Consider the following 19829-nt stretch of genomic DNA (forward strand, 5'->3'; position numbering starts at 1 on the left):
TTGACAACTATAATTTTTCTAGAATTAATTATACACTACATCTATACGAATGTACATAAGATGTACAGAATATATCAAGTCTACAAAATAATTGGATTGATAGAAGATTTAATCTGATATACTGTCAGTGATTAGTAAGTCTTGACCCATTTCAAGCCTAGTGCTGTTCTGTTCTCTGGACTAACTCTGATTGTGGCTGCCTCAGTAGAAAACAGAACCTGCAAAAATTGAAGAAGTGATTATTAGAAAGAACAAACTGTTAATGAATAATGTAAACTCTGATGTATGATGCTATTACAGGCACACCCACACAAACAACACACGCACGTACGCAAACACACACACACACGCACGCACGCACAAACACATACCTCTGATACAGCTTGCATTAAATTTTGTGCATTGCCAGTTAACATTTCACTAGCTTCTTTATCTGCAGCTTCATCTAAAATTAAATGATATGGCATACATAACTGGTTGATCTCAAAATAATACTAGCATATGCCAACAAAACATGGCACACAAAAAGGTATGTGTGTATATATGATTACACGGCACATCATATTATAGAGTCTTTCATCTGAATTCCAGATTCAGAGTACCAATGTCACCTGCATCACAATGGCGGATCCAGGATGGGGCATTTGGGGCAAATGCCCCACCTTGTGGAGGAGCCATACTTCTGATTAAAACACAAACCTTATGCCAGGACAAGATCAGCTTATAAAACTCATGAAAATATGCACATTTTACTAGCATTTATTACAAATTCACCTGAAACTAAAGCAAACCAAAGTCAAACTAGCTATGAAATTGTCACCCAGCACCTTCGTGCATACTAAGCGCCTCTAAAAATAATTATCGTGTTGCTGTTGTTTAAGACATTCAGAGCCTTTTAAACTGCTTTAAAGACTTCACAACTATCTGCAAAGGCCTAAATGGTAAAAATCAACAATGAGATACTACTAAGAGGTGTATTATTTGCTGCTTCAAAATACAGCAACTAACAACAGGATCTGGCTCTCCTAACCACCTACAACTTGCCTGTTTGTGCCCCTCCCCTTGCCAGGTCCTGGATCCGCCCCTGTATCATACTTAGACCCCACTGTATGGGATACACAGAAAGGACTACTTGTTACATATGTACTACAAGGATCAATTTGGATGCAACCTACAAAGTGGAGTCTATCAAATAAAAATAATAAAACTAATAAGATACAGTTCAGCCTGGGCTAGACTACTTCATCATTTTACATCATGTTAACTTGAGTATGCACTTTTCCAAAAGGAAGTTATACAAAAAGCAGGAGGTTTCATACACACATACACATACTACAATCACTAACCATCTCCTCCTTGAGTAGTAGCTTTCACAGATGCAATAATTTTCAACTGTGTGCCAATTGTAGGTAACTTGTCCACTATTTGAAGTAGAGCCTGTACACGTGTGGTTGTTGAAGACACAGTAACAAATACACTAAATAATGACTCACTGTTTTCATCCTCTTGTCAGTACATACTGCTGCAACTTTCTTGGCCATTTTAGTGACTGCTTCACTCTCCTTAACAATCATTCTTGCAGTCATGATCAACTCCTTCTTTGAATGGACACCACCTTCTTCACCTCTGTATTAATACATTAGTGTGATTTAATTGGAAGTTTATTCCAATCATATGCACATACAAAACTGTAGCATGTTTAGCATTAGCAAGCACATGCTCAATTGTACCATAGCATTAGTCAAGCTTGAAAGAATATGATAAGTTAAACTACACACACACACACACACAGACCTTGTGAACTTAGCCATCTGCATCATCAACCTAGCCATCCTCTTGGCAGCAGACACCATATCATTATCCTTCTCCTCCCAGTTCTTAGCATCTTGATGAAGTTGATAAGCTGCAAACTAGCAAGAACGATATCACCACTAACAGTATAGTAAACAGTAAACCATTAAATCATGCTAAAATATTATATGCACTGTTGATACGCTGTGTTTAACAGAACAATCAGAGGATATTTGTAAAAAAATTAGATTAACAGATACTGTAAAAATATCCTTTACTGGCTGTATAGACACTATTTCCCAACATACATGGTAACAACAATGATGTAAGGACCGCTGCCGTAATATTACGTCCAAGTGTATAGGATGTAAACAAAAGGCTGTAACTCAATAGTAATTAAAGCTATGAGCTTGAAATTATATTCGCCATTAATATGCAACTCTTTTGATATACAATGCCAATATATTACGTGAAACTATGTAGAAAGAACTAACCTTCTAATTTTAAGTATATTATATTTACACAACAATAAAACTAAACTTGTACAAATCCATCCATAACTTTCGCCTTGTTGCTGGTATTGAGCTAAAATAAACTTCTTCATTTAGAGATGCATCTAATGATATAATCACGTGATGGAATTCTTTAAAAGGAGTAAAATCGATGGCTTGCAATAGATCGCATCGCAAAGAAGACAGATCATCACCGGTGTTAACAAATCGCTTTGTTAGTTGAAAATGGTAACTTCTACACACTTATAACTTAGATAGTTCTGCTTATTATTGATAGGCAAATCTGTACTACAGTTTGTATAAGCCCTTACTATTTCCAGCGGTTTTGGTGATGCTACAAACTTGCTAATTAATAGAATGCGCAAATTTCATAAAACTTGCGGGTTTTCAGGGTAGGCACTGTATAAATTACTGTGGTCCTTAAAGGGTTTGTACAAAAAGGGAACCCAATACATCAATCCAATACATCAATCCAACTACTCTAATAGAACATACAAGAAATGTACATAACACAGATCCTTAATACAAATTACAATTAAGAGCTCAATTCATGACTCACTCCAATGGGGTTGGCACTTTCTAAAGTTGGAGCTATTTCCATGATGTCATCAGGTGAGGGTGGTCTGGCAGGAACAGCTTCTTGTGGTGAGGGAGGTCTTGGAGGAGCTAGAGGACGTTAACACATCATCAGTAATAAAGTACCATGATGTTGTTAGGATATTTGAAGACAAGTAGCTACATTGGTACCACACTGATATCAGTAGAAGATGACAGTATGTTTGATGAAACCAATCCCCACCATGCAGATAAATTAAGAAACTGAATGAATGTCAGGCAGGCCACATTTACTGCAATATCGTCTACACATATACAGTACTAACAAAAACATAGTACGCACACATACTGTATATGTAACAATTTGACACCTCAGATCAAAGGAATTCCAGAGGATACATTTGCCATGTATACCTCTTTACAGGGAAACATCAAAATGTACACTCGAAATGTATCCCAAGAAAGTGGTTGCACTTCTAAAAGAGTAAGCCACTTTCATCAAAGCAAGCATGGCTTTGATGTGGATGAGGTTGTGGTGCTCCCCTCTGTTTGTTTTATATAAGCTTAGACCGAAATCAATTGTGGGAATAAATTAATGCTCACGTGATGATTATCACAAACTGAAGTGTTGCCACAAGAAGCACTCAAATGAAGGCATTTCAGTATCCTTGCAGTTCTACAAGTTGGAAAATGTTACTTAAAGGTGAGAACTAGTCTTACAGTACATTCACAATTGTTTTGGCATGTTACTGAATGCGGACACGCCCACATTACGGACAACACAAGTTAACCACTCTATAACGAAGCTTACCCACTTTAGTATACGTTGTGATTAGTCTTTACATAACGTTAAAGCATTAAAACACTTGCCTACTTGACTTTTCCGTGATATCCGTAGGACTCATCCGTTTATTATAATGATCATAGCTACAACGTTACTTGCTGCCAAACCATAATCGAATCTTTCAGGCATGCACATAAAACGAATACAGTGGTTACACTTGTATTGGCATCAAGGCTATCAGCCTGAAACAGAAGTGTTATATATTAGCTGTAACATGGGCACTCGTGATTTGCCTGATATGTATACCTGCAGCCTTCGGGCTTTGGGCATACATATCGGGCAAATCACTCGTGCCCATGTTATAACTATAAAATGTACAGCTGATCACAGTGGATCCTGTCCTCAAACTTTCATCAAATCACGTTAGAGCATCATTCATTATATATAGTGTTCAGTTACTCTAGTACAATACACATTGGAAAATACTCTAATTGAACAGTCATTATTGCCACTCTTAGATCTGTGAGGACATACACACTATAGTTACAACAATACAGTTACCTTCTTCTTCTGGTGGTGGGGGAGGAGTTGGTGGTCGTCGTTGCCTCTCCACTAGTTCCTTAACATTATGTACTGCTGATACCAACTGTGAAAAAGAACAGTAGATGGTATTAGATTAGATGTACAGCAGTTAAGCAGTAGTTGTAAATTAAGGCCATTGGCAATAATTGGCCAAAATCTGACAAAACACGTAGAAATGATTTTTTAAATAAATAAAATAAAAACTAGCCAGACCCCTGACCCAGGACCACAACTAGTCCACCATTCAGCTGCCGCTGCCCAACGTCTCTTCTTTTTCACTCTATAGCTGCAAGTCAAGAAGGATGTTGAATGCACCATGCCCGGTGTAGAAGACACCAAGGCTGAACCCAACCCTAACCAAAGGTCTAATCCTGAGGTTCGCCAGTTAAGCATAATGAAGTTGTTCACTGCCTGTAAGTTGTTGCACAATCAGTTAATCTGTATATCATTAATCTAAAAATCTAATGTGATAAAATAAGTTAACTAGTGGCTCATACAACCACAGTGAGCCACTAAAAGTATACACAGTACGTAGTGAGGGACAACAATGATAACACTGTAATAGAACATGCAATACTTACATTGTCGGATTTCTGGGAGAATTCCACTTGTGCTTGTTCATTTCCAGTATTAGTGATGGCTGCTCTAGCAGATTGTATCATCGGAGCAATAGCTATTGAGATAATAGTAAAGATATAGATCACCATATCCTGAATTACACACATGTTGTAATGTGAATTTCTTTTCCACACATATTAAATGTTGTCATATAATATGTAACCATTTTAATACACTGACCATAGTAATTTTACTCTAATAGAACACACACCCATTGAAAAAGTGTGCAAAATGTTTGTACACTTTTTTGTTAGATTAAACATCTAGCAAATATCTAGTGTATCCATCACACAGGATAATGGTTTAAGTATATAAATGTTAAATCAAACAGATAAATGGATGAATTGCCATGCAGTGTTATCTAAACACCTTTGTTTCTAGAGTCAGACAAAAGTGTTCAGATAAGTGAATTTGTTTGGATACATGTTATGCCTATTGATTCAAAGAAACACACGCTAGAGACAAAATACTCTAATTGAATAGCCGCTTTTGGTACTCAAATAATTTGGGACGTTTGGATAATGAGCAATTTCCCCTAGAATACATCCAGCCATTTCATTACAACAGTCACGGTACAATTCCTTACCAACAGTGACTTGTTCTTTGCTCTCCAGTAGTGCCTTCTTATCTTCCTCATCTTCATTATTTTCCACCTCAACTTGTGTGAAGGCAACAACACGATTAGAAAGATGTGCAGCATTTGCAACATGTTGAAAGGCAGCCTGCAAACAAGTAAGTACACATTAAAAAGGACCAATACTAAAGTAACAACTACAGTGGAAACTCAGTTATCAAATGTCCAAATTGTGTTTAGTTAGGTCTACTGTAAGTATTTGAGACTGCGTGGAATTTTACAAAAGTAAAGCATTTCAGTTAGTGAAGGTTCCACTATACCAACAAAATGTACAGTCAACAATTACACACTAACTTGTGGATCACTCCTCACTACAACTTGTGACTGGTCTAGCTCAGCTCTAATAAGATCCTCTGAATGAGACACACACCACTTAACAATTTAAATATCACGCAATCTTGGTAGCTTATACCACAACACATCTGTACAGTATTATACTGTGTAGATAGTCCACTGTACCTGATGCTGCTAGGAACTCTACAGTGTCTGCAGTTTCATCCATCAGTTTGGTTAACTTCTTCACTTGTTTCTCGTATTCCTCCTTAACTGTATCATAATGTTTTTTAGCTTCCTAGGATTGTGTAACAGACAACATTTAAAGAACTAAATATTCTCTCACGCTCAAACACACACATAATGTACATAGTACACTGTGTACATTACATACCTCACTATCAGGGTTTTCAAACAACATTCTGGAAGCTAAGACAACTTGCGGTGCCTGATTTTTAACCTGCAACAAACACAGTATATGTACGCAACAATTCACAATGAGTGACATGTGTGCTACAGTAGCCGTATTCATGCGCTGCACACACACGTACACATAAACCACATATACTACTGAATACATACACATACTTTATTCACAGTACGAGTGATGGCCTCCAGTTGTCTCTTATCACTGATCACACCAGACTTGGCCACAGCTGTTGCTGTTGTGGTCATGTTGGCAGCATGTTGTTTAAAGTCTGACACACACTTGGAGTAGTTCTGCTCCCTATTAGGAGCATCTACAGGTACAAGAATCAGCTTACTACAATGTATAAACATCTGAACCATACTGACTACATAGTAAAAGACATCATTACACAAGTGCACACTACACTACACAGACACACAGAGACACAGTCACACACACACCTAATGGTTTACTAGCAGCATCAGTTAATGCATTCAGTGGACCCAGTGGTGTCTTGAAGTCTTCGGCAACCTGAACACACAAGACAGATCATAACAATACTTCATTTGTACCAAACATGCATACCTTCCAGGCCATCGCCTTCCTCATCTTGTGCTCCAGCTCATTGAGTTTTTCACTCAGTTCGATCTTCAGTGCCTCCCTCCTCATATCATCAGTCTGTGTATGAAAATATACTGTATATGTCACATACTCAATAGCTGTTTGCTTACAAGAGACAGTACAACACAACTAAAAGTGACATATTTACAATGACTTCTCTGTACAATATCAGTTACATCACCATAAAAACATCCCCTCTAGCTAACTATCCACGCAAACACCATACTAACTTTATATTGGTATCAATGTAGACAATGTAGTACCATGAGTATGTAATGTCCAATTGCTGTAAAGCAATAAGAAGCAAATATCCCTACTGTGCTGTGGAGATGAAATGCACAGTAGGGATATTTGCTTCTTTTTGTTCACAGCAATTGGACATTACATACCGCTCCAATCCAGCTTGTTTCAGTACTTTTTATCATGGTACTATGTTGTCCCTATTCTAGTTTAAAATTGCTTATACTTGTATAAGATACATCATGATAGTATCACATGATACACCGGTTTACACAGAAACAAGCACCAACAACATTTCAAAAATCATTATAGTTTACCTCATTTGCTAATTCATTTTTCAACTTGTCAATTTCATCACACAATTTCTCAATCTCTGTCCGATCCTTCGGGTTGAGACTCTTAGCTAGTGACCTGGCCTCCTCCACCAAATTAGTGATGGCTATTATACTAGCCTTGTTGCCTTCTGGTGTCCTCCCTAGTATAGAGAAACAGTACTAGTACAGTGGAGCCTGTATAACACTGAGGTACCCAGTGTTGGGAGTAACGCGCTACTTATGTAACGCGTTACGTAATATTATTACTTTTGTGGTAACAAAGTAATATAACGAAATACGCTATAAAAACAGGTAATATAACGCAAGCTACTTTACTTACAAATGTAACGCGTTACCTAAGTAATATAGTTACTGTAACAAATCTAATATTACGTAATATTATTACTACAAGTAACGAAGTTACTAATCTCGTTAGTTATCCTCTGAGTAATACCTAGCCACAGCGAAGTAACGAGGCCTACTGAATGAAGCTTATTCACCAGCTTCTTACTTATAACCAAAATTTGCATATTGTCCAACAGCGCAATCATGTCACGTGATAAGGTGGTAGTTTCACACGTGACAGCTTAAGGCTGTGGACACAAAGTAATATAATATGTAATATTATTACAGTTACTTTATTTTATGGGTAATATGTAACTGTAACTAAATAGTTCAGTTGCAAGTAATATGTAATATGTAACTAGTTACTTTTACAAAATAACTTGCCCAACACTGGAGGTACCAACCAAAACGTCAATTTACAAACAAGTGCCTTAATCCAAATTAAAATTTAGACCTTGGTTTACACAAAATGATGCCTGTGGCAAGAGAAACCTCAAGTGGTTAATTGTTGAAACCATACCAAGTTATTTCATGGCTGAATTAGAAACCACCTACTGTTCACACAACAGGTTTCAAATACACTTTCAAACCACTATAAGAGTGGAGGTTTAGTCATGCTGTTCCTTCGTTCTGTCTTTCAATTTGGGTTTGAATCAACAAAATTTGTATGCAGTCCTCCATTTTGTTGATGTATACATTTGAAATACTTTTATATGTGTTTTTCAGGGGACATTTTTTTCACAATGTAAAATGTACACAACACATATGTGACTGTCTCAGCGAAAATCTGACTTGTTCGCACAAGCATGCATATTAAGATTTTTTTAAATCGTAAAATTATGCATGCTACAAAGAAAAAATATGCAAGTTTTTATCGGGCCATTACTCAGAGAAGAAACACTCAAATCAATTAAAACATACTCGCCTGCCCATGGAAAAAGATCTTTGTTTCGTTTCTGTAGCCCTAATGGTATGCATGTCACATGAGTTTGTTTACGATGCAGTAAATGTAAACAAGACCATCATCATTTCTTCAACTAAACCGCCTTCACAACCATATGCATAAGTGACTACAGGGTGAACACTATACCTTGAATGATTTGCCAACCCATGGTGAACATTTAAGCTAAATTGCGATGTTGTAGACTAATGCTAACGGAAGTTATGGCTGTGAATGTACAGCACCTGTACGTATAGTTGCTGTACAAATCGATTGTCTTTCTCTTTCTATTTTCTAGTACTATAATTCCAAAACTATTCCCCACAGAAGGCTGAAACTGAAACTTCAGTGATCCATTCCTTGGACACTGCAGATAATGCTGAGAAAAAAAATCGGAAGTTGTGCAAACAAGTTGGGTTTTGCTGAGACGGTCACACAATATTAAGGTTACGGTATAGTCACGGGCAATCATTCAAAATTTTGAATACCTATCAATACTTTTTGAGAAGCCCATAAAACCAGTCTAGCAGCGTGAAAAGTTTTAAATGAAGGTGAAGCCCTTCATATTTAATGTTTTTATGTAGCTACAGTGTAGTTTGAGGCAGGTGGAACACTACAATTTGTTGTAGTAACACAAGTAAGCCAGCCCATACATCGCTCAGCTCCAGCTGCCACTACCATGTTTTCCACCGCCAAATACAGCAAAAGCAAAAGCTGTAGGCTCTATTGGAATTTCTGGGGCATAGTGATACTGTGTATTAAATTTATTAGGTTCTGTGGAAGCGTTTTTGGCGTGTTTCTTCCCAGTGACTCAGATACAAGCCTTCAAAGAGCTTGTTTCACTCGAAAAAACTACTAAAAGTTCAACAAAACGTCTATACAATCAGTAACTTTAAAAATTGCTTCCACAGGACCTAGATATTTTAGTTGTTTAGTCACTTGTGTTGAAATTATAAGGATTCAGTAATCTGTTAGTCTGGTTTTTGGCAGCCCGTTTTTATAAAACATCGCTCTATTGTGGACCACACACCCAAAAACAGTCATTGTTCTGTGGTAAAAACTAACAAGCACAATTAGTTGTATTGCTAACACTACACAGTTGTTGAAATTATTTATCCCTGCTTGGTTTAAAGCAGGTTTTGTAATTTGTTCTGCCCACGCATTTAAAACTATTCCGTAACCTTAACAACTTCAGCTTTAGTAGATATGACAAAATCTATAGTCCCACTTCTAATCCCTTCCCTCTAAACAAACATGCTTAAGGTACAAAATATTACACGGTAGAAAAGTACATAGGAATTAGGGCAGAAAGAAACACTGAAAGTAAACTTGGACATTCATCAATGATTTGGTAACTGATTAGTAAAATTGGTACTTGAGAAACACTTTACTTGCCAGGAACGTCTGCATGTGTCCAAGCTTTATTGTGCATACCATCGTTGTGGCTAGTAAAAGTTGTACATTGTGACATGTCACATAAGTAAGGCTACAAGTAGCACCAAGTAAGTTGAAACACTACACACATGCGTACACAGTAAGTAATCCAACTTTACAAGTGACCGTTCAGTTAGAGTCTTCTGACTGTAACCTTAGAGGAGGCCACAAATCTCACTGTAAGGTGTGCACATAGTATTAGTTGGCAGGACTGGTAATAAAATCCTCAGATATTAAAAAAAATTAAAAGCAACAGTAGATGTAGACTTCAATTATGCAAACACAAGCAGTCACCAATGTGACCAGATCTGCAAAAATCAACACAATCGCGTATTTTTCGAATTCCTGTTTATTAAATTTTTATCATCTACTTAGCCAAATGCATGCTCTGTCAAAGTTTCAGCCTCATATACCAATAACGTTTGGAGTTACAAAGTAGCAGCAACAGAAAAATCAATTTGTACAGTGTCTGTCAGCTATGAATCAATCTGTGTGTGTGTAAAGCAGTACGGCTATTTTACTTGTTATGTAAAACGTATGCCAACCAAGTTGTAATACTCAAGTGACAGCTCTTACAAATCATTATTGTGGTCACCATACAATCCCATGTGGAATGACATGTAAACCGATACTTTGAGAACCACAGTTACATATTACTGGTGTCATATAGGTATTTTGAAACCTCTATATTACTGGAGGCTTAGTCAGGCATCCTGAGATAAACCACAGACTTTAGCGACAGCAGATGCAGTCCTCTATTTTGTTTTTTTCTATGACTCTTAAACCCTCTACGGTATTAATTGAAAAGTGTGGTGAAAAGAGTATAAGAGGAAAGCTTACCTGGCTAAATAAACATACCATCTTTGTCGTTAATAAGCCTTAACATTACAAACTCTTGGTGTAACTGTACACACAGGATATGTTTTTATGCTAATACATGCATGGATGGTAGCACACACAACACACACACAACACCATGATTGAGAACCCTTGGATCCATATACTGTACCTACTTTTAAAACTGAAATGTTAGATCATAAAAATGGTTTACATACCATTCCATACAAGGATTAATGTACTGTAAACAGAGTACATTGCAAAACCACAATTGAATATTACTGGCAACAAACAGGTTTTAAATACATTTGTAAACCACTACATGTATGGAGGCTTAGTCATGCTGTTACTTCGTAACTTTGAGCTTTCGTCAGGGAACCTACAAATTGCAAACAATAGCAACGGCAGATGCAGTCCTCCATTTTGCAAAATAATTATGCAACCAGCTGAATAAAAACCAGTCGGTTTTGCACATTCCTCAAATTCCATTTTATTGCTTCTCTGTATCTATAGTAACAAAGGAGTGGATAGCCGAAGTCTCAGTCTTTTATGATGAATAATAGTCTTGGAGATATAGCATTGGACAGTTGGAACAGCAAGAAACTAATCATAACTCAAGTTATGAAGGTGAGATCGGGCTCAATCTGTTGACCAGACAGGCAAGTCCCTGCACTTCTCCATGTGGACAAAGAAGAAGGCCACTCCAACAAAGAAATGATGACGATAAATTTTATTTGTAAATAAGCATTCATAGTTCACATGTCAAGCACAAAACAAAGATTTTCTTACTCTCCAATAAAAGGCGTTTTCAATGAAAAGGCAAATCTGATGGCGTATAGGTTTTGTTGATTTGAGCTTCGTTTCACTGCATACCAAAGCAATTAAAAATTTATACATGGCACACATATTTTTGCTCAGTTTGTTTCAATAGCAAAGTAAACTTTTCAAAGTGATTTACTTAGCTACAGCTGGTCACATATATTAATTTTTAGCCTCTTACAGCATGGGAACCATGCTGAAGCGTCCTTATAAGTGAGCCTGTTTTTAGGGATCATAATGTACAGTACTGCTCAAATGCAACATAGTCTTGCGAGAGTGTGAGCAATTAAAAACTTGCTAATAAAAGGGTGCGGCATCTGTTTCGCTCACGAGTATTCAGACAAAGTTGTGTTTGAGCAATACATATCATATGCACACCAACAAGATGGGACTTGCAAACAGCTGTAGTGTCCACATTTCAGCACGTCTTTCCCCCTGAATTTCCACTAATACATACACCACGAACATTTTATCACAAAAAGCAAAAACTGCCATTGTTATATGGTCTCATCAACCAATTTACACTGAAACGAGTATGAATTACAGTGTATACAAACAGCAAATTGCTCTTTAACCGGAAAATGGTGAATGACGATTAGGATATAAATTTGGTTTTCACAATTTATTAATGATGTATCTATGAAGACAGTTTTCATTGGTAAAAGTATTTATACTATTCTCAGAAACTTGTTACACTTGTATTTCAAACAAGGTGTTGGGTGGCAATAGGGTAAATATTTAAATATGCTCTATGAACACCAAAAAACAATATACTATAAAGAAATGAGGTACAACCTGATAGTAAAAATAGTTGACAGGTGCTTTGTTTTGAGCATCAATCCGAGCAGGATTGACAGAGTGGCAAGTACAGAGTGTACTGTTGACAATGTGGAGTACAACAGTAAATTATCCAACAGTGTTCATTTAATCTTCTCCAAGTTTCCCAGTGAACAGACTTTCAATCAATGGATAGTTTTAAGCTGAAGAGCCAAGTAACGCCATTTGGTGTAAATGCACATTACCCACAAGTTAAATCTATGTGGGTTTAAGGATTAACATTCTCTACATGTGGTTTCTAGAGCACAGTCTTGATTAATTTTTATGCGTGCAGAGGGTACAAAGCAATTTGCTATTCCTGTGAGGCAAGTAGTGTAGGTTTTATGGTCAATGCCATAAGGCCAGTCAGGTAAAGCATTCACACCTTCAGAATTATACAATACACACAGCTATCAAACTGTGCCATATTTGTGGACTAGATAATGTTTGTTTTTTACAGCTATACAAACTTGTTAACATGCCATTCCATATAAGCTACACATGTAATGGATATACTGTAAACTGAGAACCACAATTAAATATTATTGGTCTCATATAGGTATTAAATACATTCTGAAACCTCTATTTTACTGGAGGCTGTCAGGCTGTTACTTCGTAACCTTGAATTTTCGTCCGAGAAAAAGCTAAACCTACCTCAGCAACAGCAGATGCAGTCCTCCATTTTGCCTTTCAGATGTAAAGGACACACATGTTGCACACTCGCTTTAACTTTGAATCACCATTTTGCTTGAACCATTAATTAACTGTTGATACTCAAGCAATTTAAACCAACAGGGAGTTGCCTTCCTTGATCATCTCAAGGCATTAGTGGTATTTTGCATGCTAGCTTCAGGCATTTTATGCACTCAACAGACAACAGTGTTCAGTATCAACTTTTTCAACTCCTTCCTGATCCTCCAAATTTACAGGGGTGATTTACATGTGTGCTTCTAAAAGCAGCATCGTAATGAATATTCCAGTGGTCATGAAACTGAGTAACTAGTGTTGCATGTAGGAGACACACATGAATAAGAATATAAGGAACCACATTCTTTTTGTCCTTGCACTGTTGATATATTGGAAACCTGAGCCTGCTGTTAAACTGTCCACGTGATTAAACCCACAATCAAAATAAAGCATGTGGCAACTTAAGGCAAGAATATTAAATCATGGAAATGCAGGTTGCTGTCGTTCAACACTTCATAACAAGTAAGCCTTTGTAGTTACAGTGCTAATTTAAACTTCTCCAAGTTGCCCAGTGAACAGACCTTTAATCAACATGTAGTTTTAAGGTGAAGAGCCAAGTTACACCATTTAATTAATGTTGCTGTGTATCAAAAGTTAAATCTATGCGGGTTTAAGGGTTAACATTATTTACATATAGTTTCTAGAGTACAGCCTTGATCAATCTTTAGGCACGTAGAGGGTGCAAAGCAATGTGCTATTCCTATGAGGCAAGTAGTGTAGGATTTATGGTTAATGCTATAAAGCCAGTCAGGTAAAGTATTCACGCCTTCAGAATTATAAGGCATGTCCACACGAATTCGAATTAGGAATGAGATGCAAAACGCATTCAGGCAATGCGTATTGAATCCGAATTGAACGTGTCCACACGCATTATCGCGTAATGCGCATTATTGAATTTACTAGTGTGATAAACGGATAATTAAACGGTTGAGAAAACACTCATTTGCACCAACCAAGAGAGCAGTGAGTTTAACGATAGACTGAAAGGAATAGCTTGTAGTAATGCTTATACTTTTGTTTATAACGTACCAGAAGGATTTCTACGAATAGAATACGAAAAACTGCTGATGGTGCGTGATGGGTATGGGACCGTTGTTCTTTCAAACTCTAAGGGCTAGATACGATGATGAAACACTGCTTCCATACGTCCCTGCGCTTTTATCACACCGAGCGCTTCTGTATTTCTATCCTGTGTTGTTTACAAAGGTCACGCGCAAATGTGTCAAGCCCTCACGTGCTGCATTATTATGACGTAGCTAATCCTGATTCGCAGCCAATTTGTATTCAAACCACCTGTGGAGGTGGATTCGTGTAATCCACTTTCAATTCGAATCACCCTAATGCGCATTCCGTGTGGACGCGAATAATTCGAATCAATGCGGATTCAATTCGCATTATTTTTGTCGTGTGGACATGCCTCTATATAGAATATCAAACTGTGACTTAGGCTTTGTTTTCACAGCTACACAAACTGGTAAACATGCCATTCCATATAAGCCACAGATGTATGGATATACTATGAGAACCACAATTAAATATTATTGGTGTCATATAGGTTTTAAATACATTTTGAAACCTCTATATTACTGGAGGCTTAGTCAGGCTGTTACTTCGTAACTTTGATTTTCACGTGGAGAAAAAACCGACCTACTTTAGCAACAGCCGATGCAGTCCTCCATTTTGCATTTTATATAAGATACATGTAGTCACCTTTGCAATTTATTTTACATATGTACTAATGTTCACTGACCTTATTTAAAGGTCCACTGAAATAGTAAAATACACTTTGACTATTATCAACCCTTGCTACTAGTGGGATAGGTTGGTGCATGTGATTTAGTCAGATTTTGTTTTGTTTTGTAGATATAACACATTTTAGTGCATTTGTGCATCAGACAAAGAAACTTTAGTGCTCATGAGATGTCATAAAGGGATAGAAGTGTCCATGTATAGCTAGATTCGATTTAGTTTGAAACACTTGCACTGCAGCCAGTTACAAGCCCATGGGAGATGGTTAATCTACATTTGTCTTGTGGTGAATAACACTCAAGAACACTTGTTAAAGGGACCGTATATCAACAGTACATGGTTGAAGTAGGTCTGTAAATTTATTTCTTGGATGTTTTTGAATAACAGATAGAGGTAGAGAAGTGCGTAATTGAGATGGAACAGAGTTGTTGCCTGCAGTGCTTCACGCTATCGAAGTTCACACTTCATTACGCTTCTCTGAAGTAAGATTTGTTCGGTTTGTTTACAAAGCTGGGTTAAACAAAGGTATCACTGTTACACTTTCCTGAATCGCTTCTCTGCCTGGCAGGATTAATATCTCATGCACATCTGCCAGTGGTGGGAGTAGATGCATAGACTCCCTTAGTTATGTAATACACGCTATGACAGAGCCTTTTTGTCCTCCTATATACTCGGTTCTAATTTCAAAACGCTTGTTTGTTTACTTTCTCTTGCAATCACATAATTCATTACTGGTGAACCACATCAAAGGAAAGAATGATGCCAGACAAGCAATTGAATATGTGCCCCACCTATTAATTACCAAGAAGTGTCACGTGAAGGACCATTCCAATTCATTTTCAACAATACGTTCTGCCTGCTGCACAGTATTGCAAACAAACAGCAGTAAGTGAAGTGCTTCTGCAATCAATCCAGTAGCAACGGAATCTTTGGTTGAATTATGCTTGGCTAAAGATATTAGGCAGTCAGACAGTTATTAGAACATTCAGCTACATAAACTTTCTTCAAAATTTCATAGAAACTTTTAGGAAGGGTTTGGGGTCACTCTGAAGACATTTATGGGATTAACCAATACTGCTAAGCTGTTGTGAGGGAAAAGTGATGCTAGATATTTTGAGGCAAGAAAGCCCAAACCTCCATGATCCCTACCATCCAGCACTAGCGTACTGTATGATACAGTTTGCACATCTTCATTATTTCTTTCAGCTATGAAAAAGGCTCATGGCTAGTACTGTAACTTTGGCAGTTTTGCAAGCCAGCACTTTATGCTTTAAAAACAGGTGGAGATAATCTGGAATGTGTAAACTACTATGAAGTAACACAGATGGAAATACGTATGCAAATTCATTTACCCTAGCATATACCTGCTCACTAATATGCAAAACACTCTCCTTTAAGAGTCCCAAGGAATTCTATACCAGTGCTAAACCATGTTACAGGTTTTTGCAATTGAATTCGACGACTTTGCAATTGAATTCATCCCGTTTGCAATTGAGTTCGTCGCTTTTGCAATTGAATTCGTCCCGTTTGCAATTGAATTCGTCGGTTTTGCAATTGAATTCGTCCCGTTTGCAATTGAATTCGTCGGTTTTGCAATTGAATTCATTGGTTTTGCAGTTAAATTCATCAGTAACAAGAATGGCAGCTGGAGCAAACACGAAAACATGATGTAGCAGCTGCTACAAGAACTTGTTCAAGTACAACAGTAGTAAACAACTCTTTATAAGGCAATAATTCTTCCTCTACGGCCTCTCCAGCAACATTCCAAACTCTACTGCTCCATTCGCGATGGGTGTGGTCACTTGCGAGCAAGCTAATTAACTTGTCAGATAGCTATCAGCTTCTTCAATTACCTTCTAGTGTCTCAAGTGTAACTCTCCAAGGCATAAATAGTTCATCTCTTAATGAATGGGTTGGTTTCTTGGAGCTGTTTTGTTTATGACGAATTGTAATGCAAACGCGACGAATTCTATTGCAAAACCGACTAATTCAACTGCAAAACCGACGAATTCAATTGCAAAACCGACGAATTCAACTGCAAAACCGACGAATTCAATTGCAAAACCGACGAATTCAATTGCAAATGGGACGAATTCAATTGCAAACGGGACGAATTCAATTGCAAAGGCGACGAATTCAATTGCAAAAACCTGTAGTATTGATGTTTGTGGATGTGTGGTTTATAATAGAACGCACCAAGGTCTCTAATACACTGTGGAGAACAAATGGAAGCATGCGTGAGCTCAAAATGATGATCTCCCAGTCCAAACAGCAAAGTGCTTCATTTGAGCATGGAATGCATTGAAACAAGCTAACTCTGGTGAGTAAGCAACATGACAGGATACTCAGTCAGCTTTATACATTATAGGTTGTATTTTATGACGATATATTAATGATGTGACCTTAAGGTATCTTAGGAAGCCAACAGTACAGTTACCACACACTGCCTTCAGGAACTTGTTCAGAGCAAATCTTAAATGTTTAATACGGTCCTTCATTTCTCACATACTCACTGCTTTAATAGAAAACACTGGGTGTATGCTGAGAGAAGCATATCTAAAGTAGATATATAGATACAACATACTGTTGATTTTATTTCCATATGCATAGTTCTGTCCGCATTGCAAGTTTTACATTACATGTGAGGTAAAGCTAAAACACTTCTTCAGTTAAGCTGTACTACTACTATTGTAGTGTGACAGTGACTTCACACTTTAAAAACTGACATGGAATAATTCGCGGCATGGACAGAAGTGTTCGAATGGAACTCAAACCAACAGTAGGTATACACTGTAAATATCAAGAAATGAGGGCAGCCAGTCTTCCAGTAATATGTAACTATCAAGTTGTACTGAGTGAATGTTAAGTGTCAATCCAAACAGGGATTGATCAAATACTGATGCACACTCAGTATGTAAAGGTCATACAGTACTTCCATCCCTACAAGGCTCACACCATCTAACACATACAAGACTTCAGCTACACAAACTGGTTAACATGCCATTCCATATAAGCTACACATGTAATGATATACTGTAAACTGAGAACCACAATTAAATATTATTGGTATCATATAGGTTTTAAATACATTTTGAAACCTCTATTTCACTGGAGGCTTAGTCAGGCTGTTACTTCGTAACTTTTGACTTTCCTTTAAGAAAAACCCCAAACCTACCTCAGCAACAGCAGATGCAGTCCTCCATTTTTATTTTACAACAACCACACTATATTTTCTAAGTGCTACTGAAGTAACAGGAGGCACGCAAACAAGCCGTTACACCATGTGCACTGTCCTAATGACAAGTCATAATGCTGGGTTAATCTATTAAAGTCTACCAAATATCATCGCAAATTTTTACACCACAACATTTCATGAGAGAAGGGTATCACCATGTGACCGGATCTGCAAGAATCCCATGTTAGTGCAAGTCTAATTTTACAGTAGAATGCAATAAACGCAATGGGTAAAATATTTACAAAATCGGAAAAAAATTTCATAAAATTTTGAGTGCTCGTTTCACGATGAAGGAAGGTGATAACAGCAAAAACCATGGTAGCATCGTGATCCCCAATGCAAGAGGAGTTCGAAAATCTTTGTTTCGTGTCAGTACTCCTAAGGAGAGAGACAATATGAGCATTAGTTTTCTTTACATTGGATGAGCGGTTCGTCATCATTTTTTCCTCACGTTTTTGCCTTCACTCAGCATGTAGGAATAAAGGCAAACTTACCAAGCAATGTATTCGCCTGTTAATGGAGAATCCGATGGTAAACTTGGTATAGGACTGCATTCGAAAGTAATGACTGTCTATTTAAACACCTGTAGTTTATTTTCCATATCGTCACTGTAGAATCAATTTTTCTGCTGTTGCCACTTTGTAGTCAGTGTTGGACAGTTACTTTTAAAATGTAACTCGTTATATATTACATATTATTTACAACTGAACTATTTAGTTACAGTTACATATTACCCATATAATAAAGTAACTATAATAATATTACATATTATATTACTTTGTGTCCACAGCCTTAAGCTGTCACGTGTGAAACTACCACCTACATGATTGCGTTGTTGGACAATGTGCAAATCTTGGTTATAAGCAAGAAACTGGTGAATAAGCTTCATTCAGTAGGCCTCGTTACTTTGTAGTGGCTAGGCGTTACTCAAAACAAGATTAGTAACTTCGTTACTTAAAGTAATAATATTACGTAATACTAGACTCATTACAGTAACTTCATTACTTAAGTAACGTGCTACATTTGCAAGTAAAGTAACTTGAGTTATATTACCTGTTTTTATAGCATATTTCGTTATATTACTTCGTTACCACAAAAGTAATATTATTACGTAATGTGTTACTTATGTAACGTGTTACTCCCAGCACTGTTTGTAGCACTGTAACTTCAAAAGCTCTTGGCTTCTAGAGCCGAAACTTCAGTTGGCCATTCCTTTGGCTATGTGGATAAACAAAAATTTAATAAAATGGAATTAGAAAAATGCACTAACATATGGAGTTCTGGCAGATCCGGTCACATATTACAAAATAGCTTCAAACACGCACATGCTCGCATGCACATACATATCCTCACCATATTCAGCCACTGCCCTCATAGCCTGTTGCAGTTTAGCTTCAAATGATCCCGGCAGTGCTCCAGGTGCCCTACCAGCAGGGGAACCTATACACAGACACATCTAACTACTCAACTGTACTCATGTGTATTCACCACATGATAATTGAGCATGTATGCATGTAATATGAACACGAATGTACGCACGCACGCACGCACGTGTGTGTGCAACACCACATGTA

At 37.3% G+C, this 19829-nt stretch overlaps 1 protein-coding gene across 3 annotated transcripts in view; it reads right to left on the reverse strand.

The window, feature by feature from the left end:
- The window catches only part of LOC136254377 (vinculin-like), a 23875-nt gene continuing 4046 nt past the window's right edge, over positions 1 to 19829 (reverse strand). For 2 of the 3 annotated variants that reach the window (XM_066047064.1, XM_066047065.1), the window contains 17 exons: positions 19609 to 19695; positions 7337 to 7494; positions 6744 to 6836; positions 6620 to 6689; positions 6338 to 6489; positions 6144 to 6209; positions 5936 to 6047; positions 5771 to 5829; positions 5429 to 5564; positions 4806 to 4897; positions 4204 to 4288; positions 2863 to 2969; positions 1795 to 1910; positions 1494 to 1626; positions 1347 to 1437; positions 372 to 445; positions 1 to 218 (listed from right to left, as the gene is read on the reverse strand). In XM_066047064.1, coding sequence (XP_065903136.1) covers positions 132 to 218; positions 372 to 445; positions 1347 to 1437; positions 1494 to 1626; positions 1795 to 1910; positions 2863 to 2969; positions 4204 to 4288; positions 4806 to 4897; positions 5429 to 5564; positions 5771 to 5829; positions 5936 to 6047; positions 6144 to 6209; positions 6338 to 6489; positions 6620 to 6689; positions 6744 to 6836; positions 7337 to 7494; positions 19609 to 19695 — 1718 coding nt within the window. In that variant the 3' untranslated portion in view covers positions 1 to 131. Of the gene's footprint in view, positions 219 to 371; positions 446 to 1346; positions 1438 to 1493; positions 1627 to 1794; positions 1911 to 1967; positions 2408 to 2862; positions 2970 to 4203; positions 4289 to 4805; positions 4898 to 5428; positions 5565 to 5770; positions 5830 to 5935; positions 6048 to 6143; positions 6210 to 6337; positions 6490 to 6619; positions 6690 to 6743; positions 6837 to 7336; positions 7495 to 19608; positions 19696 to 19829 lie in introns of those variants that run through there. The other variant, XM_066047066.1, reaches the window with a different exon arrangement.

The sequence above is a fragment of the Dysidea avara genome, chromosome 4 (genome assembly GCF_963678975.1).
Source record: "Dysidea avara chromosome 4, odDysAvar1.4, whole genome shotgun sequence".
In the NCBI taxonomy this organism is placed as follows: Eukaryota; Metazoa; Porifera; class Demospongiae; order Dictyoceratida; family Dysideidae; genus Dysidea; species Dysidea avara.